The 26748-nt window shown below is 47.4% G+C and overlaps 6 protein-coding genes across 7 annotated transcripts in view; 3 read left to right on the forward strand and 3 right to left on the reverse strand.

Annotated features, from left to right (window-relative positions):
- Window positions 1-343: 343 nt before the first annotated feature.
- Window positions 344-854, forward strand: LOC138732122 (scale keratin-like). The gene has a single exon (XM_069878485.1). The coding sequence runs from the start codon at window positions 359-361 to the stop codon at window positions 722-724; it is 366 nt and encodes a 121-aa protein (XP_069734586.1). The 5' UTR covers window positions 344-358; the 3' UTR covers window positions 725-854.
- Window positions 855-2569: 1715 nt separating this feature from the next.
- Window positions 2570-26748, reverse strand: part of LOC138732324 (scale keratin-like) — a 51663-nt gene continuing 27484 nt past the window's right edge. The window contains exons 1-2 of one of the 2 annotated variants that reach the window (XM_069878902.1): window positions 3127-3157; window positions 2570-3022 (exon numbers count right to left, since the gene is read on the reverse strand). In XM_069878902.1, coding sequence (XP_069735003.1) covers window positions 2633-2998 — 366 coding nt within the window. In that variant the 5' untranslated portion in view covers window positions 2999-3022; window positions 3127-3157 and the 3' untranslated portion in view covers window positions 2570-2632. Of the gene's footprint in view, window positions 3023-3126; window positions 3158-26748 lie in introns of those variants that run through there. The other variant, XM_069878903.1, reaches the window with a different exon arrangement.
- LOC138732325 (scale keratin-like) lies at window positions 4543-4926 on the forward strand. Its single transcript, XM_069878905.1, has one exon. It carries the CDS (start codon window positions 4559-4561, stop codon window positions 4922-4924), a length of 366 nt encoding a protein of 121 aa, XP_069735006.1. The 5' UTR covers window positions 4543-4558; the 3' UTR covers window positions 4925-4926.
- On the forward strand, window positions 11196-12299 carry LOC138732338 (scale keratin-like). Its single transcript, XM_069878923.1, has 2 exons — window positions 11196-11573; window positions 11655-12299. The coding sequence occupies exons 1-2, from the start codon at window positions 11210-11212 to the stop codon at window positions 11936-11938; spliced, it is 648 nt and encodes a 215-aa protein (XP_069735024.1). The 5' UTR covers window positions 11196-11209; the 3' UTR covers window positions 11939-12299.
- On the reverse strand, window positions 13626-13958 carry LOC138732050 (feather keratin B-4-like). Its single transcript, XM_069878397.1, has one exon. The coding sequence runs from the start codon at window positions 13956-13958 to the stop codon at window positions 13626-13628; it is 333 nt and encodes a 110-aa protein (XP_069734498.1).
- On the reverse strand, window positions 19398-21645 carry KRTAP13-2 (keratin associated protein 13-2). Its single transcript, XM_069878908.1, has 2 exons — window positions 21505-21645; window positions 19398-20223 (listed from the first exon to the last, which is right to left on the reverse strand). The coding sequence occupies exon 2, from the start codon at window positions 20206-20208 to the stop codon at window positions 19870-19872; it is 339 nt and encodes a 112-aa protein (XP_069735009.1). The 5' UTR covers window positions 20209-20223; window positions 21505-21645; the 3' UTR covers window positions 19398-19869.

A 26748-nucleotide genomic window follows, 5' to 3' on the forward strand; every position in this document is an offset into this window, starting at 1 on the left:
GCTCTGGGTCTCCTCTGGCAGGGGCCGGCGTGGGGCGTCCCTGGCCAGGAGAGCTGGGACAGCAGCGGCTGCGCTGGCTGCAGCCTTGGCCGGGCACGGAGGGCTGAGCTGGACTGGGAGAAAGAAGAGCCCTGAGTGTGGGGCAGGCAGAACCAGGTCCTGCACAGGCTCCTGGGGAGGGTTTGTGGAGATCAGGGTGGTGAGGGGTCTGGCTGGGCAAAGGAGGAGCCGTGGGAAAGGTGGTGGCTTTGGTGCTCCGCTCCAGGGCAGTCGTAGGAACAGTGTTCTTTGCCAGGGCATCTCCTCCTGAATCATAACTCCTCTCCTTGTGCTTTCAGCTCATCTCTCTCAGCCAAAGATGTCTTGCTACGACGTGTGCGCACCAAAAACCGGCGTGGCTGTGCCCCAGCCCATCGCTGAGAGCTGCAACGAGCTGTGCGCCCGCCAGTGCCCCGACTCCACAGCCTTCATCCAGCCTCCGCCCGTGGTTGTCACCTTCCCCGGCCCCATCCTCAGCTCCTTCCCCCAGCAAGCCGTGGTGGGCTCCTCCGGAGCACCCGCCTTTGGGGGCAACCTGGGGCTGGGGGGCCTCTACGGGGCCGGGGCCACGCTGGGCTCGGGGGGCCTCTGCACCCCTGCCAGACCCTACCTTTCTCCTGCCTGCAGCCCTTGCGTCTTGCCGCGCTACAGCAAGAAGCTCTGGGACACCTGTGGGCCCTGCTAGACCCTCACCCACAGACGCTGCACTCCCTGGACACCTCTCTTGAAGGACACAGGGACACCCTCCCTGCCTCTGCCTGCTCTGTCTTTCCCTAGCTGGTGCTTTCCTGCACTGCAATAAAACAATCCTGCATGCGACACCTGCCTCTCTGTTGTTCCTTTCCAGGCCCAGCGAGGGCTGCAGGGATCCCTCATCCTGCACACTTTCCCCTCAGTCTGGCTCTGGGCAGTGTCTGAGCCCCAGCAGAGCGCGGCTGAGCTGCCTCTGGGGCGAGCGCAGAGCCCTGGCAGCTCTGGCCACACTCGCTCCTGCACCTCAGCTCCAGGGCCCTGAACTCAGGGCTTGCAGCCCAGGGGTGTTTGCAAACCTCCATCCTCCCCATGGGTAACTGAGTCTGTTCCAGAGGCTGGACATCAGCCAGCATCAATTCTTGCCCTTGCACCTGCTCTTCTTTTTCTTCATGGGTCTTTTTGTAGACCTGGGTTAAAAAGCAATGTGGAGGATTCTCCTTCCTTTTCTTCCCCTTTAGCTCCTTTGTACTCTCCCCTTTCATCTTCCCTGGCCCCTTTACTTCTTTTTTCTTTATTCTCCTTCCTCTTCCATATTTTCATCTTCTCCTTTCTTCTTCCTTTTCTTTCCTTAAACCCCTTTCCCTTCCCTAATACATCATTTTCACTGTTGCCTTACATCTTCTTCACGTTTTATAGCACCTTGTCAACCCCAGCACAGACCAACACTTCCAGTGCTTTTCAGTTTTCTCCCACAAATGGAAGATCACAGAAATCCCAGCCTGGTCAGTGATAAGAGCCTTTTCAGGGCATCTTGTCCCACTGCTGCCTCAGGCAGCGTTGCCCAGAGCCGCCTGCCCAGCACCACGTCAGACACCTTTTGCGCATCTCCAATGAAGGAGACTTCACAGCATCCTAGGAAACCCTGTGCCCGTGCTCAGCCACCTTCACTGTGAATTCAAGAGGCTTAAGGGTCTGAAGCAGAGCCTGCTGTGTTTCCACTGGTGACCTTTGCCTCTCATCAGGCAAGTGGACTCCTCTGCAAAGAACCTGCCTCCATCTCCTTGATTTCTTCCCTTCATTAAAGTGTGCAGGTTGAGGAGACGCCAGGATGCCATCAGCTCCCAGAGGGACAGTCCCAGCTCTCTCAGGCTCCTCCCAGAGATCAGCTCCCTGTCCCCCCAGCACCTGCATTGCCATGTACTGGACTCTCTCCAGTCCCCACCCATCTCTCCTGGGCTGGGGAGCCCAGCACTGGACAAAATACCACAGAAGGGGCCTCACAATTGCTGAGGGGAGGACAAGAGTCCCCGTCCTCCATCTACCAACCACACATCTCACCCTGGAAAACAAGACACCACAGGCTGTGTTTGTCTCAAGTGATGTTGTCACCTCATCTGGACCCTGGTGCCCTCAGGGCCAGCACGTCCCTTCCCACAGCTGACAAATTCCCACCCCTGGCATTTTCCCAACTTGGCACAAGGAGAGAGGGAAACACAACTAGCATGCAGGAAAACTTTATTGTGCTCAGAGGGGCAGTAGAGATTGTCAGAGAGATGGTGGGTAAGACCCAGAGAGGCTGGTTGTCTCACAGTGTGGGAGGCAGAGGGATCTTCTCCAGAGAATTGCTTCTGGCTCCAGGTCCTCTCTTGGTGTGCTCTTCCAGATCCAGAGGAATTGGCCCACAAGCCCCAAAAAAACCTCTGTGGGCCAGAATCCTGCCCCGCTGGAGAGACTGAAGGAGAGGGGAGGGGAGAGGGTGTGCGGCACTGCCAGCTGCCCAGGGGTCCCTGGGACAGGGAAGGATCAGCACTTCTCAGAGCCCCGTGGCCAGCAGCTCAGCCAAGCCCAGCGAGGGCTGTTGGCATTGGGGCTGGAGGCAGCGCCTGGGTCTGGGGAGGGTCTAGCAGGGCCCACAGGTGTCCCAGAGCTTCTTGCTGTAGCGCGGCAAGACGCAAGGGCTGCAGGCAGGAGAAAGGTAGGGTCTGGCAGGGGTGCAGAGGCCCCCCGAGCCCAGCGTGGCCCCGGCCCCGTAGAGGCCCCCCAGCCCCAGGTTGCCCCCAAAGGCGGGTGCTCCGGAGGAGCCCACCACGGCTTGCTGGGGGAAGTAGCTGAGGATGGGGCCGGGGAAGGTGACAACCACGGGCGGAGGCTGGATGAAGGCTGTGGAGTCGGGGCACTGGCGGGCGCACAGCTCGTTGCAGCTCTCAGCGATGGGCTGGGGCACGGCCACGCCGGTTTTTGGTGCGCACACGTCGTAGCAAGACATCTTTGTGCTGCTGCAGTTGGAGCTCTGCAAGAGGACACACACAGCAAGGGAGAAGGAGAGGGGAAGGCCTGAGACAGAGAGGCTGGAATCCGAGCAGAGCACAGGAGGACAAGCACTTGCAGACTTACCCTGTTCTCCAAGGAGAAGGCAGTCAGAGCAGGGCTTGGGAGAGCCTGGCAGAGGCAGAGCTTTTATAGCAGCCCTGCCAGTGCTCAGCACCACCTGGGCCAATGTGGGGAGGAGACACTCCCTGCTGCCCAGGAAGATGATTGGGCTCTTTGACTGCTGCCCCTCCCTGGCTCAGCATCCCCTTGCCAGATCAGCACATGCTGCTTCTAAGCATTTCTTCCCCTTTTTGCTTTGGGAGCCAAAGGAGAGCAGGCATCTCCCTTCCAGGGGTGCTCACAACAGGGTAGGGCTTTGCTTCTGTAGATGCTACCTTCCTGCCTTCTTCTTTTCCCCACAAAGCCCTCTCAATCCTTAGCCCCAAGTTTGGCTCTAATGGAAGGATCAATGTGAACGCCAGTGGGGTCTATTCAACCAGGGCTTCCACAACCAGGCCCCCAGAAGGAACGGCCAACATCCCAGCACCCCGAGGGTAGCCCTGGTGCAGCACTTCCCTGACACAGTGGGGCTCCCAGGACACGTTCAGGGGCGGGCAGGGATGCTGCAGTTCTGGCATCACAGCCATACAACGTACGTCATGCGGGTGCTGGGATGTGGGAGGGTTTGAAGGCCACTCTCTTGGCCAGTGCCAGGACACAGTGTCTTCTCCAGAGCCGTGCAAAGAAGGCATGAGGCCACCTCAGGGCCAAGCCCCTGGGGAAGATCTATGGCATGAGAGGTGCTTGCAGTCACCCTCTGTCACACTGGGAATCCTCTTAGCCAGCGAGATAATGAAAAGACAGTGGGGCTAATTTGGCCTATTAGGTGTGTGCTGACAAGCGTCCCAGCAGGGTAATTGCAGGGGCTGATCCAGCGGCTTGGGCTTGGGGAGGAAAGAGAGTCAGCAGAAGAGGCTGGTGCCACTCAGGGAGGAGGCAGGGGCTTGGCCAGCAGCAGCCACGTGCCCCCAGCAGGGCCAGATCCTCCCCGTCATCGCCAGCCCTGCATAAAAGCGCTGCCCTTGGGGAGCCCTGGCATCCAGCACTCCTGCCTCGCTCTGCTCAGGACAAGGGGAGGTGGGTGCCTGTGGCTCTGGGTCTCCTCTGGCAGGGGCCGGCGTGGGGCGTCCCTGGCCAGGAGAGCTGGGACAGCAGCGGCTGCGCTGGCTGCAGCCTTGGCCGGGCACGGAGGGCTGAGCTGGGCTGGGAGAAAGAAGAGCCCTGAGTGTGGGACAGGCAGAGCCAGGTCCTGCACAGGCTCCTGGGGAGGGTTTGTGGAGATCAGGGAGGTGAGGGGGTCTGGCTGGGCAAAGGAGGAGCCGTGGGAAAGGTGGTGGCTTTGCTGCTCCGCTCCAGGGCAGTCGTAGGAACAGTGTTCTTTGCCAGGTCATCTCCTCCTGAATCATAACTCCTCTTCTTGTGTCCATCTCTTTCAGCTCATCTCTCTCAGCCAAAGATGTCTTGCTACGACGTGTGCGCACCAAAAACCGGCGTGGCCGTGCCCCAGCCCATCGCTGAGAGCTGCAACGAGCTGTGCGCCCGCCAGTGCCCCGACTCCACAGCCTTCATCCAGCCTCCGCCCGTGGTTGTCACCTTCCCCGGCCCCATCCTCAGCTCCTTCCCCCAGCAAGCCGTGGTGGGCTCCTCCGGAGCACCCGCCTTTGGGGGCAACCTGGGGCTGGGGGGCCTCTACGGGGCCGGGGCCACGCTGGGCTCGGGGGGCCTCTGCACCCCTGCCAGACCCTACCTTTCTCCTGCCTGCAGCCCTTGCGTCTTGCCGCGCTACAGCAAGAAGCTCTGGGACACCTGTGGGCCCTGCTAGACCCAGTATCAACGACTCCAGGACACCTCAGCCTCACACCTCCTTTTCTTTCTTCACTCCTTTCCTCAATGCTCTTTCACTTTCCTCTTTTTCTTGTACATGTCTAGGAGGAAGCATCATCCCAAAGGGCATTTGCCCATCCCTTCTGTGTTCACTGCCTTGGAGAAGCCTGAAGACATACCTCTCTTGAAGGCCACAGGGACAACCTACCTGCCTGTTCTGTCTTTCTCCAGTGGCTGCTTTTTGCACTTCAATAAAACATGTCTGCATCCCATCCTTGCCTCTCTGATTTTTCTTCTCCAAGCCCAGCATGGGATGCAGGGATCCCTCACCCTGCACATGGTCCCCTACTCAGCTGTATGTGAGGAGTTTCAAACATGATCACACAGTGTGTTTCAACAGACAGTAAGAAGATAGAAAAGCTAGTTATAGATTACTTTGGACTGACAGAATCAAGTAGCTAATAAATGAAGTCCTTTCAAAAACCACAATTATACAGGCACACTTAGGAACTGCATGAAAGGCTGAAAAAAAGTTCATTTTTAGGCATGACACTTGGATTGCTGAGGGATTCCAAGCTCTTCTTCAATGAAAAAGAGTAGATATTGCTCCCAGAAGAGGCTAAAGGACAAATGAAAACCAAAGAGGCTCTAGTGCAACACCACCGGGTTTTAATGGGAAAGAGAAGCACAGCAGCCAGCTACAGAACATCAGGGCAAGGCAAGGGGAGATGCATCAAGCAGATGTCACGCTCAGGTAGCAGAGCCCAGATGAGGAACCAGGGAACAGCCGAGGTGATGGAGGAACGAGGGGATGCTGAGCTTCAGCCGAGCAGCCAGGGCACAGGATGGCACAGGGTGGTGGGATGCTGGGCACACGCAGCCTCCTCCGGTCCCCATGGCAGGGCAGATGATGCACGCCGCTCATCCTCACGGCTCCCGCTCCACATCCTTGTGCTCTTGTCCAGGCTGTTTCTGGTTCTGGGCACCAAGCGTGGGGACTTCAGAAAGACCCACAGCTCCCACGGCGGGACCTGCGCCACCTCTGGGAGCCGGGGTAGTAATACCCATTGCCATAGGAGGAGAAGCCAGAGCTGTAGGACCTCCCACCATTGCCAGAGATACTGGACCCATATTGGTTCCCATATCCCAGGGATCCTCTGTAGCCAATGTCATCTCCATAACCCAGGCTACGGCCATACCCAAGGGAGCCCCTGTAGCCTCCCGAGCCAAAGGAGTTCCCACCATAGCCCTGGGAGCTCCCATAGCCGATGTCATCCCCATAACCTAGGCAACGGCCATACCCAAGGGAGCTTCCATAGCCTCTGTATCCTCCCAAGCCAAAGGAGTTGCCGTAGCCTCTGGAGCTCCCATAGCCAAGGGAGCTCCCATAGCCCAGGGAGTTCCCATAGCCCCCCAGACCAAAGGAGTTCCCATAACCCAGGGAACCTCCATAACCAGGGGAGCCACCCAAAGCCAAGGAGCTCCCGGAGCCCCCAAGACCATAGAGGCTCCCATAACTCCGTGACCTCCCATAGCCCAAAGAGTTACCATAGCCCCCCAGACCAAAGGAGCCACCATAGCCCCCAGAGCTTTGGGAACTGAAGGAACGCCCCAACAAGGCTGGACCCGATGAGCCCACAACACTCTCCTGAGGAAAACTGCTGAGTATGGGGCCTGGGAGTGTCACCACAGATGGTGGGGGGACGATGACTACTCTGGAGTCAGGGCATTGCTGCACACACGGCTCGTTGTAGGTCTCGGCAATCGGCTGAGGGCAGGTCACCCCGCAGAGTCTGGAGGACTCGCTGTAGTAGGACATCCTTCTTGTGATGGCTGTGAGGCTGTAATGAACAGCAATAAGGAGTTTTAAGGTAAATGAACAAATAGCAGAGCTGGACTGGGAGGAGATGAACTATGATTATTAAGCAATAACTCTGAGACATGGATCTGTTAGAGCAAGCCAAGAGAGAGCCATGGAGATGAGGGCTGGAGCACCTCCCACTTAAAGACAGGCTGGGAGAGATGGGGTTGTTCAACCTGGAGAAGATAAGGCTTCAGGGACACCTTCTAGCAGCTTTCCAGTACCTAAAGAGGGCCTACAAGAAAACTGGAGAGGGACCTTTTGCGAGAACATATAGAGATAGGACAAGAAGTGATGGGTTTAAACTGAAAGAGGATACATTTGGATTATACATAAGGAAGAAATTCTACACTGTGAGGACACAGTGGAAAATGTTGCCCAGAGAAGCCATAGATTGCCCATCCCTGGAGGTGTTCAAGGCCAGGTTGGATGAGGCTTTGAGCCCTCTGATCCAGTAGGAGGTGTCTCTGCCCATGGCAGGGGCTTGGAACTGGATAGGCTTTGAGGTCTGTTCCAACCCAATCCATTCTATGATTCTTTGAAACGGGTAAATTTATACATGCCAACAAATAAAACTTATTCTTGCATCAATTTGACCTCTACCCTTTCTTCCATCTCATTCTGATCACCTTTGTGAATAATTTGATGTGAAACAGAGATTCAGTCCTGGATAAATTAGAGAAACAAGATCTGTCTGCAGCAACTTGGACTGCTGAGGATGCTCTCACAAAGTGTAAGAACCAGTGAAAAAAGCCAACAGGAAGAGTAGAAAAGACTCATTGTGTCTATGCATTCAAACTTTACAAAGTGTGATTAACCCCAAGTTTTTCTCTAGCTTGAAGATCTACTTCATATCCTAAGGCAGTGATTCCTGATGCTGCATCTGGATAAAGACACCTTTTCAGACAGAAACACTGGATACAAGACTAAAAACACATGCAAGGATCATCTTTGTGATAAAAGCATTGTTAGATAATGGCTAATAGTAGTAAAAATAATAAATGAGATCACACTTACCGCTTGTTCACTGCAGAGACTGAGACAAGAGAAGTGGATAGAAGGGCTGTGGGTGATAGGAGCTTTTATACCCTTCTCCAAGTCACCGTTTGTGCCTCTGGTCTTGATTTGTTACAAAACAAATGTGATTGTGGAGCTTTAATTTTGCCACCTCAGCACCGTCCCTCCCAAATATTAGCGTGGGTGTGATACAACTGCTGATGATGATCAATTATCTGTGATTGTCATTTTAGGGGAGTTGGAGAACTTGCAGCTTAAGGGTGGCCATATGGCCATGGATTGAGAACTGGAACAAGAATAGTGTATCATGTCAGCCCCATTTTCATGTTCAAGGTAGTACTTACATGGCATGGACCACTTTTTGATCCCACGTGCCCAAACAAGGTGAGGGTCAATCAGGATGAGCTAGAAGTTTGGCTCTGAGGGGACACAAGTTCTCCTCGTAGTTGCCCAGGAATCTCGAAATGTTGTTATCCAGCAGAGCAAAGAGCTGATACGATGCATGTTCACTCATGGTGGGATATCACTGCTGCTAATAACATCATGAAAGCAGTAAGCCCAAGTTTGTAGCTTGTGGTCTAAGCTTTACATTTCACTTACAATTAACCAATTGGGGAGGGGCTCTTTGTCAGCGAGTGCAGGGACAGGATGAGGGGGAACCATTTTCAGATGAAAGAGGGGAGTTTGAGATGAGATCTTAGGAAGAAATGTTTTCCAGTGAGGGTGGGGAGGCCCTGGCCCAGGCTGCCCAGAGCAGTGGTGGCTGCTCCATCCCTGGAGGGGTTCAAGGCCAGGTTGGATGGGGCTTGGAGCCCCTAATCCAGTGGCATCATACAGTTATTTGCAAATCTACTCTTTTCTAATTTAACAATATTGCAAAAGATTGTCTATGAATTACTTCTAAATTGTAAGATAATTGTGCCTTTGAAGCGTCATCAGGATTTGCTGGTGATAATGAGACACCTGGACGATAATGACTTTAAGCTGCTTCACAAACACTCGTTAATACATAGTGCTTGCAATTTCTGTGATTATCATATTAAATGATTTAGAAGCTCCCTTGTTATGAAATAGTATCATTTAGAAATACACCGATCAACGTTACCTCTTTTGATTCCCTAACCAGGCTGTGACTTAGAACATCCATGTTGCAATGATTTGATTTTTATTCATGACATCAAGTTCTTTATTTTACTGAGTACTAATACATTTGGGGAAATTATGACGCAGAATCATAGAATAGTTTGGGTTGGAAGGGACCTTAAAGATCATCCAATTCCAACCCCTGCCATGGGCAGGGACACCTCCCACTGCATCAGGGGCTCCAAGCCCCATCCAGCCTGACCTTGAACCCCTCCAGGGATGGGGCAGCCACCCCTGCTCTGGGCAACCTCTCCTCTAAAAGAGTCCATTTCTAATGCATGAAGATGTAACTGATGACACAGAGCACTTCATTCACACGTCTCTAAATTGATGCTCTTGCACAAGATTTGCGTGCTGATAGCTGCATGTTTGTGTATAACAATGGTACAACACATCAAATATGAATGTTTAGTGGGTGTTTGTAACACCTCTTATCATTCCTAGGAGGATCTGGAACATCAAGTGTCACTGTCGCAATGATATTTTAAAGACAGTAGTAAAAATAACAATGGAATCCAGCTGATAATGCATGAGTAAATAAACGTATAGTCGTAGAATCATGGAATGGTTTAGTTCAAACCGCCTGTGATGGGTAGGGACACCTCCCACCGGACCAGGCTGCTCAAGACACCATCCAACTTGGCCTTGAATGCTTCCAGGGAGAGGGCATCTATAACTTCTCTGGGCAACCTGTGCCAGGGCCTCCCCACCCTCATGGTGAAGTTCTTCCTGATGTTTAATCTAAATCTTCCCGCTTCCAATGTAAAGCCATTCCCCCTCATTCTATCACTCCATGCCCATGTAAAAAGACACTCCCCAGCTTTTCTGAAGCCCCTTTCAGTACTGGAAGCTGCTCTAAGGTCTCCCTGGAGCCTTCCCTTCCCAGTTGGGTTCTGGGCTCTGAGTGCACATTGCTGGCTCATGCCAATTTTCTCCTCAACCAGCACCCAAAGTTCTTCTCCATGGGGCTGCTCTCAATAACATCGTCCCCCATCCTGTACTGAAACCACAAACTGCCCTGGCTAACTTGTAGGACTTTTCACATGGTCTTCTTCATGGTATATGATCTGCAAATACAGATGTTAAAAACTCCTTTTTTATTAAAGCAGATGTGGATACCTGAAAGTTTCCTTACTTCTCTTACCTCTCTCCCTCTTTCTTTCCAGCTTGCACACATTTTCATAGCATCCCTGTCAACAGCACTGTTCTGAAAATACGGATCATTTTAATTGATCTTTACTCATCCACCCTAGAAATCAAACTTCTTATCTTCAAAATTAAAGTGGAATTAAATAGCAGGTGCCCCAACATTGCTGCTGGGTATTAGATGTCTGAAAGATCTTGTCATTCACCAGACCAATGCCCACAAGTTGGTACTGACGCTGTATCACGCTTGTTTTCGAAGGTGGGGAGTGGCAGTGCAAAGCAAGCAAAATTAAACCCCTCAATTTGGAGGTTGTTTTTGTCACAATGTGAGACCTGAGGCACAGAAGTGTTTCTGTAAGCAGTTTCAGACATGTATAAAAGCTCCTTCTGCTCTGAGCTTCTTCATCCACATCTCCTGGCTTATTCTCCTTGGTGAACAGGGTAAGTCGGATTTACCTCAACCTCTGTTCTCACGCTTTTTTCTGTTGCTGCTAAACTGTATGCGATACTCTGGATTGGCAAGTCTGAGAACTGCAGGGGTCAGAAGGTGTTAAACATAGCACAGAATGGGAAGTTTTACTATCCTGCTTTGAATAACCATTTCCCAGGCCTTTTAGTTCCAATTCAGGATCCATACGCGGTATAAAATGTAAAAATACAAGAGCGAATATAGTATCTGTTGCCCTATAAGGGCAAATATTCCTATTTGGAAGTTGAGTGCTACCAAGGAGGTACGATGAAAGGGTAAAAACAGCAGGCTATATCTGATGCTGCTTTTCTTAACTTGCTGTAAGTACACTAACAATCTTCAGCCTGCTTCACCTGGTTCTAATAAATTAGATTCATCATGCTACAAGCAAGAGCAGTGATATCAAGTGTGGGATTAACCATACATGATGCTAGATGTCTGCATCTGTGCATGACATCTGGGCACCTTGGCAGTAAACAGTCTTGAATGCTATTTATGTGACTAGATATAGGCATGATTTGCAAGGTAATGAAGTCTGGGCTGTCACAACTGCTTTAAGCAAGCACCAGCATCTAGCATCAGGTGAATTCTGCATCTGAAACCTGCTTTGCACTGTGCATTGCAGCCTCACAGCCATCACAAGAAGGATGTCCTACTACAGCGAGTCCTCCAGACCCTGCGGGGTGACCTGCCCTCAGCCGATTGCCGAGACCTACAACGAGCCGTGTGTGCAGCAATGCCCTGACTCCAGAGTAGTCATCGTCCCCCCACCATCTGTGGTGACAATCCCAGGCCCCATACTCAGCAGTTGTCCTCAGGAAAGTGTTGTGGGCTCATCGGCTCCAGCCTTGTTGGGGCATTCCTTCAGTTCCCAAAGCTCTGGGGGCTATGGTGGCTCCTTTGGTCTGGGGGGCTATGGTAACTCTTTGGGCTATGGGAGGTCACAGGGTTATGGGGGCCTCTTTGGTCTGGAGGGTTATGGAAGTTCCCAGGGTTACGGGAACTCCTTTGGTCTGGGGGGCTATGGGAACTCCTTTGGCTTGGGAGGATACAGAGGCTATGGAAGCTCCCTTGGGTATGGCCGTTGCCTAGGTTATGGGGATGACATCGGCTATGGGAGCTCCCAGGGCTATGGTGGGAACTCCTTTGGCTCGGGAGGCTACAGGGGCTCCCTTGGGTATGGCCGTAGCCTGGGTTATGGAGATGACATTGGCTACAGAGGATCCCTGGGATATGGGAACCAATATGGGTCCAGTATCTCTGGCAATGGTGGGAGGTCCTACAGCTCTGGCTTCTCCTCCTATGGCAATGGGTATTACTACCCTGGCTCCCAGAGGTGGCGCAGGTCCCGCCGTGGGAGCTGTGGGTCTTTCTGAAGTCCCCACGCTTGGTGCCCAGAACCAGAAACAGCCTGGACAAGAGCACAAGGACGTGGAGCGAGAGCCGTGAGGATGAGCAGCGTGCATCATCTGCCCTGGCATGGGGACCGGAGGAGGCTGCGTGTGCCCAGCATCCCACCACCCTGTGCCATCCTGTGCCCTGGCTGCTCGGCTGAAGCTCAACATCCCCTCGTTCCTCCATCACCTCGGCTGTTCCCTGGTTCCTCATCTGGGCTCTGCTACCCGAGCGTGACATCTGCTTGATGCATCTCCCCTTGCCTTGCCCTGATGTTCTGTAGCTGGCTGCTGTGCTTCTCTTTCCCATTAAAACCCGGTGGTGTTGCACAAGAGCCTCTTTGGTTTTTCATTTGTCCTTTAGCCTCTTCTGGGAGCAGAGCTCCCTGCTGTGCCAAGTTAACTTATCACCCTGTCCTACTCATTCTCTCCTTAAAACATGTAATGAGAGGTTAATTGGGATCCTGAAGGCATCAACAGCATTGTAAATGAGTGTTGGTTTAGCAATTTAGCAGTCATCAACTTCCCAAAGGCTCACACCAGGCAGCCTAATTGTTACTGCTCTGAGGAATTCTGGTGACAGCCCAAAGGCCCCCACATCACCACATAATTTAGCAACCAATTACCACGTAATTGCAGCCTTCTTAACCTAAGGAACCAACCCAGAAAGAAACATGTGTGCTTTTTTCCTTAATTTGTTGGTTTAAACAGTTTTTTCCTGATATCCTGACATTCTTGCCTAATAACAAAATCTTCTTTGTAGTCTAAAAAGTTTGTATGAAAGTAACACCAGAAGTGACTGGGGTTTTATGAATCATGAACTCACCAAACCTTTCACAGCGCAGGAAGGACATGGAACTGTTAGAGCAAGACCAGAGGAGGCCATGGAGATGATCCGAGAGCCGGAGCAAAATACAAGGACAGGCTGAGAGAGCTGGGGTTGTTCATCCTGGAGAAGAGAAGGCTCTGAGAAGACCTTAGAGCAGCTTCCAGTGCTGAAATGGGCTCCAGAAAAGCTGGGGAGGGGGTCTTGATCAGGGAGGGCAGGGATAGGATGAGGAGAAAATTATTTTCAGCTGAAAGAGGGGAGATTGAGATGAGATCTAAGGAAGAAATGTTTCCTGTGAGGGTGGGGAGGCCCTGGGCTAGGTGCAACTGGATGGGCTTTGAGGTCCCTTCCAACACAAACCATTCCATGATTCTATGATTACCTCCTTACAAACTGGTATGAGGTGATTTAAATGAAGATCTTCCTGGTATTGACCTATTATGCCCAGCCAAATTTCTCCCAGAGGAAGTTCCAAAGAGGAAGAGAGAGAAAGAACATGGCAAGACTCATATTATGATGCACCTTAAATTTAATGACTGAGTAGTAGCATTAAAAAAAAATATACAGCATAAGAAAGCAGTAGGTTTTAATATGGATAAAACTAATTACCCATTTGAAGGTGATGCTTTACAGCTGGACACCCAGCAACAATAATAGTTAAATTTTTCACCTCATTGATAACAGAGAAAGGCATCGAAACAAAAAAACCAAGCTCCTGCAGTTCCATTAGCTTAGGGAAAAGCTGAGGGTGGTCAGCAAGCATATGGCCGTGGTCATAAACCCAATTCTGCAACCGGATTGTGCATTGAAGCTTCTGGTGGTTCCTTTGTGGTAGCTTCATCATGGCCCACAGCGGTTGTAACGGCGGTAGGACCTCCCATACAGGCCACCTAGACCTGAATATCCAAGGCTTCCAAGTCCTGAGGAGCTGCCAGAGGAGATGGGGACCCCGCTGGCGCTGAGAGCATCCCCTACAGCTGCAGATGCCGAGGATCCCACCGCAGTGTTCTGGGGGAAGGAGCTGAGGATGGGTCCAGGGAGGGTCACCACCACAGGAGAAGGCTGGATGACGTACGTCGAGTCCTGGCACTGCCGGACGCAGGGCTCGTTGCAGCTATTCGCCAGCGGGGTTGGACCACAGGAGGTGGGGGCACAGACGTCGTAGCAGGACATGGCTGTGGGTTGGAACTGAGTTTGAAACGCAGGGAAGAACGTAAATACAAGAAAGAAGTTGTAATTGCAGTCATGTAATTAGGCTGCTAAAATGATGGGGAAGGCAAGAAAATAACCAGAGACTACATGGCAAATGGAACTCCACATGCACTTCTGGGAGGGTCAGGAGGCCCTGGAACAGGTTGCCCCATCCCTGGAGGTGTTCAAGGCCAGGTTGGATGGGGCTTGGAGCCCCTGATCCAGTGGGAGGTGTCTCTGCCCATGGCAGGGGTAGAACTGGCTGATCTTTAAGGTGACTTCCTTAAACTATTCTATGATTCTATGAATGATCTGATGACACAAATAAAATTAGTCTGAAGTCCCATATCCAGCAATCTAAGAACAGTTACCCTTTCTAGAGAAAGCTGCTTGCAGGGGTCCCAAACACCCTGATAAAGAACATGAACCTTAGACTTGCATAGACAAGACAGCATAAAAATAAAACACAATGAAGGCAACGATTCAGGACATTGAGCAGGTTCAGACTTACCCTTTTCACCACGGTGAATGAAGCAGAAGAAGTGGATGGCAGCAACTCTCGCTACGCTGGCTTTTATACTGTATTCTAAAGTGCCTGAGGACCTGAGACATACTTTGTGCACGTAGCTGTTTCCCAGCCAATTGTTAAAGACTTCTTGTATGCAAAATATTCCCAGCTGGTGATTTACTTTTTCCTCACTCTTTATATTTATTGCTTTGATTTAATTTCCTCACCGTAATGTATGCATACCACTCCAGAGGTTTCTTTTATCTTAAAATCTTATGAGCCCAGGCAATTCCTGGTCAGATCAAGTGTTTCATCTGAGTTACTAAAGGAATTATTTTGCATCCTAATGACAATATATGCAACGTACATTATTTGACACAGATGAATATATGTATTAGGAAAGACATAAGTGAATTCCCCTGTGAAATCTCCCTTCCCTCTTCATGGAGAGCAAAAGTTTTTGACACATTTCACTCTGAAAAAGCCATAAATTATGATTTCTGAGTCTGAGTTGGACTGCAGGTTTGCCAAATTTCTCTCAGACAGCCAGAAAGAGTCAGAAAATAAAATGATTTACTGATTATACAAAGAAAATACATTATTTGATGGAAAATATTGTTTTACTTTCCTGACTCAGAAGGCTGGATGAAAGAGTATCAGCTGTCTGGTTTGTTCATTTAATATTAAACTACTACACGTCCGTGAAGGAATTTGAGACACAGCTGTTCAATTTGGGAACTGGATGTTGAAGTCCTTAGATTAAGGAGTCTGCTGTTTTAACTTTATTCCTACATCAAGCTTCAGGAACACAATTCAGGTCAGATTGAGGATGCATCTGAATTTTCAGCTAGTCAGAGACGCTGGCACTGAAAGTCTTGCACAAAGGAGTCATTGAACACGCCAAACAATTTTACATTTGCCATTAAATTATTATTTTCCCCTACTGCGCCTTGCACCATTATCCAAAATTATGCTCCAAATTACTGGTAGCAGCTTACAGGAGTTTGTAATATTCTTTTTAAACACTTTTGAAAGCAAATAACATTGTCTTCATTTTGCGTGGACTTCAAGAACACTGCAACGTGCAACCATTCGGTTTCTTTTTCAAAGGCAATTTCTAGATTAAAAAGTAATCGCATACAATGCATAAGTAAACTTTAGGGCAGGGATCAGTATTCCAATCACTCCCCTCCTAGTGTTTAAATCACTTTAGGTAGAGACGCACAAATTATCTCTGAACTGTGAGTATCTCCACGAGGATCACCCAGGAAATAAATGCTGACTGTACACTTCTGAAGAACAAAAACCTTCAAAGTTCACAATGCGTTTTCATTAATGGCTCAGACATGCAAATAATGTATTATCAGGAAATTTGAAGGTGTGTGATGCTGTTTGAACAGGATCAGCGTCTGAAATTTGTGACCAGGATTACTAATGAATTTCAGAATACTCCTCATATTATACAGCGTCACAAGCTGGAGTCCTTCCGTTTTTTAACTTAAAATACAAATGTGTACCTGCACAAAAATCACATGTTAAAAATCTCATTCTGCCCTTCAACCTTAGGTATATGAATGTCCTTAGGTATACGATGACCTCCATCAGTGATGCTACTCATTGAAGCTCTCCTATGCACAGGCACAGACAAAATACAGCTGTATTAAAACATTAAAAATCATGTTCTTTTATAGCAAGAGCTATATTGGCTTAAAATAAATGTGGCTTTGAAAGCAAACTTACCCAAAGGGATAACGATGACAAAAAGAATAACAAGACCTCTCTTGAATCCTAGAGTTGTGGAATGGTTTGGGTTGGAAGGGACCTTAAAGCTCATCCAGTCCCACCCCTGCCATGGGCAGGGACACCTCCCACTCCTTAAGATCTCATCTCAATCTCCCCTCTTTCAGCTGAAAACCGTTCCCCCCATCCTATCCCTGCACTCCCTGATCAAGAGCCCCTCCCCAGCTTTCCTGGATCCCCCCTCCCCATATGAAGTTGATCATATGTCAAGTTAGTCTGGCTGGCTCAATCTCCTCACTCAAGAAGCTGAAAGCTTTGGGATATTGCTCATTGGAACTTTACAAACACTAATGATCCTAAATCTCAGAGTCACTTATCAGGGTGAAAATGCACACTCAGGACTTAAATTAAAGCTCTCGCTGTGCCAGCAGTGATGCTCCCATGGGCCAGCGTGACCAAAATGCTAAAGAGCAGACAAAATTCCTAACCAAATTGAATTTTGACTCATCTGTATTTTGGGAAGGTGGAGTCGGTATTAAGGAGCCAGGTATATTTAATGGATGCAAAGAAAAAAAAAGATGAAAGAGACGTCACAGATCCTGGTTTTCATCCAAGGCCAGGATAAGTCCAGGCAATAAACATAAACAGTAAACAAAACAATTTGACTGGTGGGAACCCAGCCATACTAAACAAGAAAAAAAGAAATGAATGCAAGTTGGTAAATGTACAAGAATGTCTCAGATCCTCCAGGCAGACTGAGAAAGCTATAAAAGCTCTTCAGAGCCTTCCTGACTCTTCCCTTCTCCCTGTATGCACAGCAGACGCTACGAGTCTGGTTTCAACTTTACAAAACTGAGTGTTGAGATATATTTTCACTGGCAGCAGCAGCAAATGCCTTGTGTCCTGCAAAATCATATAATCACAGAATCATAGAATAGTTTGGGTTGGAAAGGACCTTAAAGCCCATCCAGTCCCACCCCAGCCATGGGCAGGGACACCTCCCACTGCATCAGGGGCTCCAAGCCCCATCCAACCTGGCCTTGAACACAGTTTGGCACAGTGGACTAGAAGAAAGTTTAACAGAGGATTGCTGAAGGGGGATGCAAGTGTAGGAAAATGTACTTTGTTGTGAGAAATATCATCTGTCTACATGAATATGTTGGAGATACTTTCACTGCTGTACCTCAGCTGCTCTTTGCAGCTCTTTGGACTCTGTGGAATCGTATCATCTCTGTTGTGTTTAATACACAGGTTAACCTCCATAAAAGAAAGCTATTTTGCAACAACTGCAAATAAATGATGACTTCTTTGGAATGCATTCTCTTTGACCAAGCAGTAGCTTCAGTTGAGATAGCAAAAAATATATTACACATTTAATTCAGACCAACTTTCTCCTGTATTATATAATCAAACTTCTAACTTTCCATTCTCTTGTTGTTCATTAAGAAAACCTCCTCCTCGAAATTATTAATTCTTTCATGGAACTGTTGTACCTCCTTTAATTTAGCTCCACTAATGACTGTAGTCCATATACCTCTGTCAACATCTTTCTCTGGTTTTAATTACAGTTCAACATCACTCTGTACAGACACAAAGACTCCAAGCAAGAAATGATAGCTATCAGGCTGTGAGTCGTATGCGCTGACAGGACTTTGAATCATCCAGAGCCTTCAGGTAGAGTTTTTGAAACCTTCGTCCTTCAGGGACAAAAGCTCCCAGTCTCTAAACTCCATTTTTATTACAACATACGTGATCAGATAGAACAAAGCAATGCCTGATAAAGTTCAGATCTACTAGACACAACAAATAGGACTCAGTTTGTGAAGACGCATTAAGGAAGGGTGGGAACTTCGAATCTATTAATGTCTTGCTTCCAGACATGCTTCCCAAGGCAGCAAATATCAAAGCCCCATTCCCTTGCCTTCTCTTCCTTCCCTTTGAGACTTACCAGGGCCTTATCTCGGATTCCAAGAGGTGCTGCATCCACCAGAAAACATGACCAGTGAAACAGAGAATGCTTTCAGTTGAAAAGAACCTTTGCAGCTCATCCAGTCCAACCCCTCCCTGCTCTGCAGGAGCAGGGACATCTTTAATTGCATCAGGTTTCCTCTTCTTTTAAAGGAGTCTTTCTAAGTATAACAGATGGGATAAAGAAAGCCACAATCTTCTTCCTGGTTGCCCTGATAACAGCACGAATATATCCTGATTCTGCCAGAAAGTTTAGAAGAGAGAAGTGCAGGTAATGGTTAGAAAAAGGATTGTCCCTACAATTTCTAGTGTTCTTCCTGTAGATTTTCCCGCTGCATCCCTCTGCCCTCTTTTTTTACCCAGCTACTCTTGTCTCTTACACCTACAGAAGGATAACGAGAAATAGTATTTCCCTCAGCTTTTCCCTGAAATTAGGCTAAGCCACTTCTCTTTGAAGAGAAGCTATTCCCAATTCTCAAATCAGCTTATTGCCCTATTCTTATCCTTCCTCAGAGACATCCATTTCAAAACAAACATTTTCTCATAAAAGAGAAGTCTTTAAGCAAATAAAGGGCCTTTTTCCATCTCCCTGGCACAGAAGATTAAGAGTCTTCGAAGTATAAACTGAAGTGTCTTTCTCACTTTAAGATTCCCTGCTTATGCTACAACAGGAGACGCACCCATTGTGGGTGAAGATCATAGAATCACAGATGTTTTGGTTTGGAAGGGACCTCAAAGCCCATCCAGTTCCACCCCTTGCCATGAGCAGGGACACCTTCCACTGGATCAGGGGCTCCAAGCCCCATCCAACCTGGCCTTGAACCCCTCCAGGGATGGGGCAGCCACCCCTGCTCTGGGCAACCTGGGCCAGGGCCTCTCCACCCTCACAGGTAAGAATTTCTTCTTAAGATCTCATCTCAATCTCCCTTCTTTCAACTTAAAACCATTCCCCCTCATCCTATCACTACATTCCCTGATAAAGACCCTTTCTAGCTTTGATAAATCATCTTGCGCTTGATTTACCATGTCCAGACCAAAAAAAATTTTTTTCCACCATAGAAACCTGCATCATTCTCCTTTGCAAATTAGCATGAAGTTATTTGCCCAGTGTTTTCTGGACCTTGTGACTTGCAGAGGGATCTGTTTCATCACAGCCAAGCTGGAAAAGGGTCTGGGAGAAGAAAGAAGAACAGGCAGACTCGGAGTATGATGCAACATAAATTTAATGAGGTTGAGGAATGGAAGGAAGCAATGTAAAGTGTAAGGAATAAATCTCCATGGTCCACTAAGGACCGTACCCCTCTCACAATGACATGCTCAGCACAATGAGATACTCTTCATTATTTAAGTGGACTGTGGTAATTCAGTCATGCAGAACAACTTCTAGTAACAACATGTTTTACCTAGTGACTGTCAAATACAAAAAAAAAAAAAAAAGCATAAGAGAGCAAGACATTCAATCAGAAATATAAAGTAAAGCCCAACAGAAAGTAAGACAAGCAAAGGCTTGATTTCAGGGGATGCCAAGCTCCCACCACTCCATCAACTTCAGCTGGAGTTGAGGGTATCTAACATCACTTCTGAAAACCACAGCCACGAGCTCAGTCCTGTGTCGGGTCATGCTTCAGCATTCTTGGTCGTTTCTCCCTGCTCGCTCCTCACGCTTTAGCACGGCCCCTAGAAGCCGCTGCGGTAGGAGCTGTAGCGACGGTAGGGCCGGCTGTAGCCACTGCCCAAGCCTGGGTAGCCAAAGCTCCCGAAGCCCAAGGAGCTGCCAGTGCAGATGGGGACCCCTCCAGCACTGAGAACCTTCCCGATGGCTGCGGATGCTGAGGATCCCACGGTGGTGTTCTGGGGGAAGGAGCTGAGGATGGGTCCGGGCAGGGTCACCACCACAGGAGAAGGCTGGATCACCACTGTTGAGTCCTGGCACTGCCGGACACAGGGCTCGTTGCAGCTGTTGGCAAGTGGGGTTGGACCACAGGAGGTGGGTGGACACAGGTCGTAGCAGGACATGGTTGTGGGATGGAACTAAGTCTGAAATGCAACAAAAGAAAGAAATGCAAAGAATTTAGATGAAACTCTACTTGCACACCCTCAATTCTCTGATAAGGGGAGTAGATAACAAATTAAAAAGCAACTGCATGGGGAGCAAGATGATATTTTTCACCAGATCCAGGGGAAGCACTTTGAAAACAAGGCTGAGTTTGCATTTTCTTTAAGGTGACAGCTAGGGAAGGTGACACTCTCAGTCAGGAACTTACCCTGAAGCCTCTGTGGCTCATCCAGGAACCAGGGGACACGCTGGTGCTCAAAGTCTTCTTTGTTGACATTGCAAAGCATCCTACCACACACACACCACCATGGGAAAAGGCACATTCAACACTTTCCCTTGCCGTTGTGGCTGCACGGAGGAACACTATCAGGGCTCTGTGTGTCCTAGGGAGATGGAGGCTGACTCTGCAGCCTTCAGATGAAGGTGCTCTGCCAGCACAGGTAAGATTCAGCTTGTTACTCCTGACCCAAGGCTTGCGCCTTTGCTAAACAGTCAATAATGACAAACATCCTACCCACTGCCAATGCAGCAAATAGTCTTTCCTATGTCATTCCTATCGCTTCGTCTTATGCGCATTCCATCTTGGAGGTCTTTTCTCCCAGTTTTAGAAAGTAGGAAATAGAAGATTAAGCACTTATTTTTTGTTTTTCTGTAAGAAATGAAAGGACAGGCAGCTGAATTCAGGAAAACTTCTATTTTTGTGAATTGCTACTAAATATTAGAATCGTCAGCAGATTTCAGAAGCTACGGTGCAAATATGCCCATAGTAGTTTAGGGGATGGAGAAGCAACTGGCTTAAAGTTGCTCCTTGCCTGTGGAATAATGACAAATTGAGCTCCAAAGACAGACAGGGATTGATTAATCCTTTCTGTGGGGAGAGCTTGTGACCTGGGGCTGCCACTATTGGCCAGTATCCCCGTGTTCTTCTGCTCTTCTGGCTTTAGTTGATTTTCCATAACTCACTACTCTGAACAGACCCAAGAATACACTACAGATATTTTATGTTCATGTACAGAACCAGAAAACTCATTTGGATCCCAAAGCTGAATAAGTGGACCTAACTGGCTAATTGTGATCCCTTTCATTGATCTTTCTCACTAACGATCAAGAGAAAACTTCTTCTTTCCTATGAAAATCCCTTACTCCCTCAAAGAAAGAAGCTCAAGATGTACAATATGAACAAGGAAAAGCTACAAAAACATCAAAGCAACAGTTCAACATAGAATAAATAGGAGAATACATGGATTTAGACTTACCTTGTTCACCAAGACAAGGAAGGCAAGAGAAATGGATGGAAGGACCTTGAGTTGCTCAGATTTTTATACTGAGTTCCAAGTTGCCCAACAACTCAGGGCATCCTTTGTTGCATGAAGATATTTATGAGCCACTACTGATTACATGGGGGGGTTGCCTTCTGTGTTTGTGTTTATTACAGCTTCACTTCCTTATCTTGCGGCATGTATATCTGACCACAAGTTTCTTTCATCTTGAAATATTCCAGGCTAAGTTAATTTATGGGAACACTGGAATGATTAAATCAGAAGAATTTATTCTGCCTTCAAAACCCTTTTGGATCTGCCTGGCGTCATTTAATGAGATTAAGCATCATTTACATAATGCAGGCCCTTGTACCCTCTTCTGCAAGGTAAATACTGTTGGAAACCATGAAGAATTGCAGCTTTTGGAAGTCAACCCATGAGTGCTTGTAGTCTGCAGATTCAAGCTGCTCTCAGGGAAAAAAGACTGATTTTTTTTTTTCAGAAAATGGTCAGGAATACACATAATTTTCACCGAAAAATGAGAGAAGAAGCACAAATACTCTTAAAAAGGAAGGACACTGAAAAGCCCAGTGAAGAGTTGAGAGGAGCTAAGAAGTGTTATTTCTGTGTACAAAGGCTGAGCTATAACTAGAAAAACACATAAGATACTCCTTATTTGACATGGAAGAAGAAAAAAGAGCATTAGAAGTCCAGTCTAACAAGATAATATCAAATTATAGCACTGTAAAAGAGTCTGGAGCACAATTCTTATCAATACATGATCTTTCCTGGCTGTGTCTAATTCTGAGCCTAAGTTCTTTCTCTAAAGAATCCACAAATCCACTCTTATTCTTATCTGAGACCTCAAAACATCAGCAACTGCTTTTAGATTGACTTCCACATGCATAAACATTGCTTGGTGAGGTTTTTTGTTCTCCAGGAGGAGTTCTGGAATAGATAAAGCTTCACAAAACTCAGCTGTGGAGGCAGAAGTCGTATATAAGGATTATTTCTTTCCTTTTGCAGCCTCCAGCTATCCCTGCAGTGTCTGGTACCGATGTTTTGTAGACTGACGGGAATGAGTTGAAGACTTAGAAGTACATAAAATGTCTATAATTTCTCCACTTCCAGTCAGTTTTCTGTCCAGCCTTTGGATTGTACAACAAAACTGAAACTTTTCTATAGGGGGGGCTTGCAGAATAAACAATAAAGGGTAAAATCCATAAGCAACCTTAGACACTGAGATTAACACTGAGGTTTTTGCTCTCCTGGCATTTCATGGAGACATGTAAATTGCCTTTAAATTAGAAGTGTCTTTGTGAATATCCCCTGGGAAAAGAAACTGGTTTAGCTTGGTCATGGGTTCCTGAGAACTTCAAAGTTTATCAGAAGCATTTATAAATTGCTAGGCCCTCATAGATTAAAATTATGTGCAAACAGAAGATATATATACTTAATACCTATGTTTGAATTCTCATATCACTTCTGGAATAATATATTATTAAGATTTGGGAGGGCAGGTCAGTCAGTGGGTCCTAAAATTTGTGTCATTGGAATTACAGCAATTATAGGTTTAATTTCATAGAATCACGGAACAATGAATCGTAATCCCTCCTTTAAAAAACAGCACCTAGTTTAGTTTAAGCCATGTCATATTTCAAGGAGATTCTCAAATCAATTAGCCTAGGCTTTTGTAGCTATTTTATCTATTTTTAGCTTTTCTAGTCCATTCCTCAGTACTCATCCCTATTCTAAGGGATCAGCAGTCCTTTTCAAGGATAATTTCCTCTATGGCAGCTGGTATCCAACAGCTCTTTGAAGGATTCATTTGCATAAAGGCAATAATAGATTTCTGTTTTAAGCTAAAAGAGGGGAGATTAAGATGAGATCTTCGGAAGAAATATTTTTCTGTGAGGGTGGGGAGGCCCTGGCCCAGGCTGCCCCATCCCTGGAGGGGTTCAAGGCCAGGTTGGATGGGGCTTGGAGCCCCTGATGCAGTGGGAGGTGTGGAACTGGATGGGCCTTGAGGTCCCCTCCAACCGAAACCTCTCCATAATTCTGTGATGATTTTCAACACTCTTTACTGTTCTTCTTACATCCAAGCTCTGCTTGGTGCCACCAAGACTGACGAATGGGAACATGCAATCCATCACCTCAGAGCAAGGGATCACCTATAATCATTGGTATAAATCATTTTCATAAGTCATCGTTTCTTACTGCCGAGGGTGACATGAGACACCACTCATCTGCATTTTGCTGCAATTACATACTTGGTCCCTGATTTTACATTTCATTCCATCAGTCATTCAGGAAGGAAAAGATCACAACCTACTCGTTTGGAGCTGGAGATCCAGGACTAATACCCATTCGTTTAAAGATTTTCCATCCCAGTAAGAAGAGAAAGGTTTTCATATGCTAAATAAACTTCAGAGGGTAGGCTGAGAGTTGGGGTTGTTCAGCCTGGACAAGAGAAGGCTCCGAGGAGACCTCAGAGAAGCTTCCAGCATGGAAAGGGGCTCCAGGAAAGCTGGGGAGGGGCTCGAGAGTTCCCAAAGTTTCCTTTCTTGGCATAGAGGTCACCAAGCCAAATCCCTATTTCTAGTCAAGAAAAAAAGCTTTAAATTAGTAAAATAGATGAATAGGAAGAAATTTTACATAAAGTGAGCAGCTAAAACTTTTTCAAACAAGGACCAGGGGGCTCAGATTCTGATGCAGTATAACTTTAATGGCAGCAAAACATGGAATAAAAAAGTACAGAGTATTAAGTATAGATTTCCAGGATTCAGCAAGACAACAGGCAATGTGTCTTTTCATCCTGACTTTCTTTCCTTAGTGATGCTGTGAACTGAGATAATGAAGTCCCATCTATAGCAACAGAAAAATACATTTCGTGAGAAGTGTGACGTATAAAACAAGCAAAAGCCAGATTTTTGGAGGTACCAAGCTGCCGCTGCTGCAGGTTGTGGGTTTCTTACACTGTATTTGAAAACCACGGCCATGAGCTCAGGGTCAGGTCCTGATTCATCATCCTTGGTCATTTCTTCCTGCTTGCTCCTCACGCTTTAACTTAGCTCGTTAAAGCCACCATGGTAGGTGTTGTGGCGGCGGTAGGAGCGGCCAGAGGCACTGCCTGGATAACTGAAGCTCCCCAATCCCAAGGAGCTGCCAGTGGAGACGGGGACACCTTCAGAGCTGAGGGTGCTGCCCACAGCAGCGGAGGTGGTGGATCCCACAGCCGTGTTCTGGGGGAAGGAGCTGAGGATGGGTCCGGGGAGGGTCACCACCACAGGAGAAGGCTGGATGACGTACGTGGAGTCCTGGCACTGCCTGACACAGGGCTCGTTGCAGCTATTTGCCAGCGGGGTTGGACCACAAGGAGTGGGAGCACAGAGGTCGTAAGTAGACATGGCTGTGGGACAGAGGGAAGGCTGAAATACAGGGAAGAAACACTGTATTAAGTTTATAAAATCCAGGTAAGACGGTAACATATGTGAAAGTACCTAGAGAAGGTGGTCAGGAAAGTAATCATTTATTACACCAAAATCCACAGGCTGGAAATAACGCAGAGTTTTGCTGGCCCCAGTTTCTTAAGGTGAAACTGAATTTCCAATGAGGTTCTGGTCTCATTGGTCTCTAAAATGGAGCATAAAGCTGTTTTGAGAGTCGATGCTGCCAGAATTGTGTCTCACTACACCCTGCTTCACAAGTAAATAAAGCCTCTCTTTTTGATAGAAATAAACCTTTCTAATTTTCCTTTCTGAAAGGAAAAAAAAAAAGCTAGCAATATTTATAAAGAACTAAGAATAACCAAAACCCCAGAAGCAGTCATCAAAGTACCAGTTTAGCATTTAAAAAGACACTGGGAAGATTCAGACTTACCTGGTCACCTGGTGAGGAAGGCGAGAGAAGTGGATGGAAGAGCCTGGTCTTGTATAGGTTTTTATACCATGTTCCAGACTACCTGCAGACCACAGACACCTACTATGAATGAAATTATTTAATGCTCTGTACTTTTGCATGCAAAATCCACCAAACTGATCAACCCTGATATTTTTTCCCCCCTTCCAAAATCTCTTTCAATATTGCTCTATTTTTTTTCCCCTTTCCCTTATTATATTCCCATTCCAGCATGGACAAAGCTTTCATCTTTGCTGATGTGAACCCACTTAATTCCTTGGAGGACTGCGGCGACTCGAAGGAGTTAGAGCAGCAATTATGTTGCCTCCTAAGGGCAATGTAGATCTCCTCCTTCATTTTAGTCATCAGGACATTGCTTAGGGGGAGTGTATGTGGTACACAGCCCTTGTTCACAACTTTACTCCTTAGGTCAGCAATCATTTAGCTCTGGGGTGGGGGCATTAACAGGCATTTCCATTTCAAGGACTCAAAAATATCACAGGATGAAGATGTGTAATAGATCTTCCCCAATTCCTCACTTCTGCACTGGTTCAATCCACCACAAACCTACTGAGAAGAGTGTGTTTGGTGTTTCCAACACCAAAAACAATTGAGACTGGTGAGAACTGCTGACCAGAGACAATAAAACGTGTTCTACCACTGCTTGGGCTAACCCACAGGTTTCCCAGTTTGTATGAATACAGCTAATTCAAGCACATAGAAGCCTGCACTTCGTTGCTCCAGCCGGCTGGAAATACTTGCACAGATGGAAAATATGCAAAAAAGCAGGGATCAGATGTCTCCTCTTAGCTCCACTGTCCCTCAACAAGAGACAAAAATTAACTCTAAATGAAGAGTGTCTTATACACACATTGGCCTTGGTCTTCAGAAGAAAAAAGGACTTCAAAGTTCAGAACAGCTTCTCACTAATGGCTCAAATATGCAAAGTTTCACACGGTCTAATGTTGAAGGTACGTGACAAGATCTCAGCATCACCAGGCTAATAACCTAATTTCAAAGTGTCTGAGTCAAGATCACTCAAAAGGCTTCACAGACTAATTCAAGGTAAACACCTTCAGAAACTTAATTATTTTATTAAAAATTTTCATAATTGATTTAAAAAATAAGCCAAATCTTCATCTTCTGCAAAATCCTGCAACTCTGCCCATTTTAATGGTTCTCTATGAGAAAATTCTCTTTTACTTTCTCTTTTTCTTCCCTTTCCTTAAAATCTCTATTATCCAACATACTATCCATAGTCCTTTTATATCTTTTAAAACTTATTTCCTTATAGTAGGTGAAAGCTTTCACTCACCTGGAGAATTCACGTCCCTTCCATCTGTA

Source organism: Phaenicophaeus curvirostris, chromosome 29 (genome assembly GCF_032191515.1).
Source record: "Phaenicophaeus curvirostris isolate KB17595 chromosome 29, BPBGC_Pcur_1.0, whole genome shotgun sequence".
Lineage (NCBI taxonomy): Eukaryota > Metazoa > Chordata > Aves > Cuculiformes > Cuculidae > Phaenicophaeus > Phaenicophaeus curvirostris.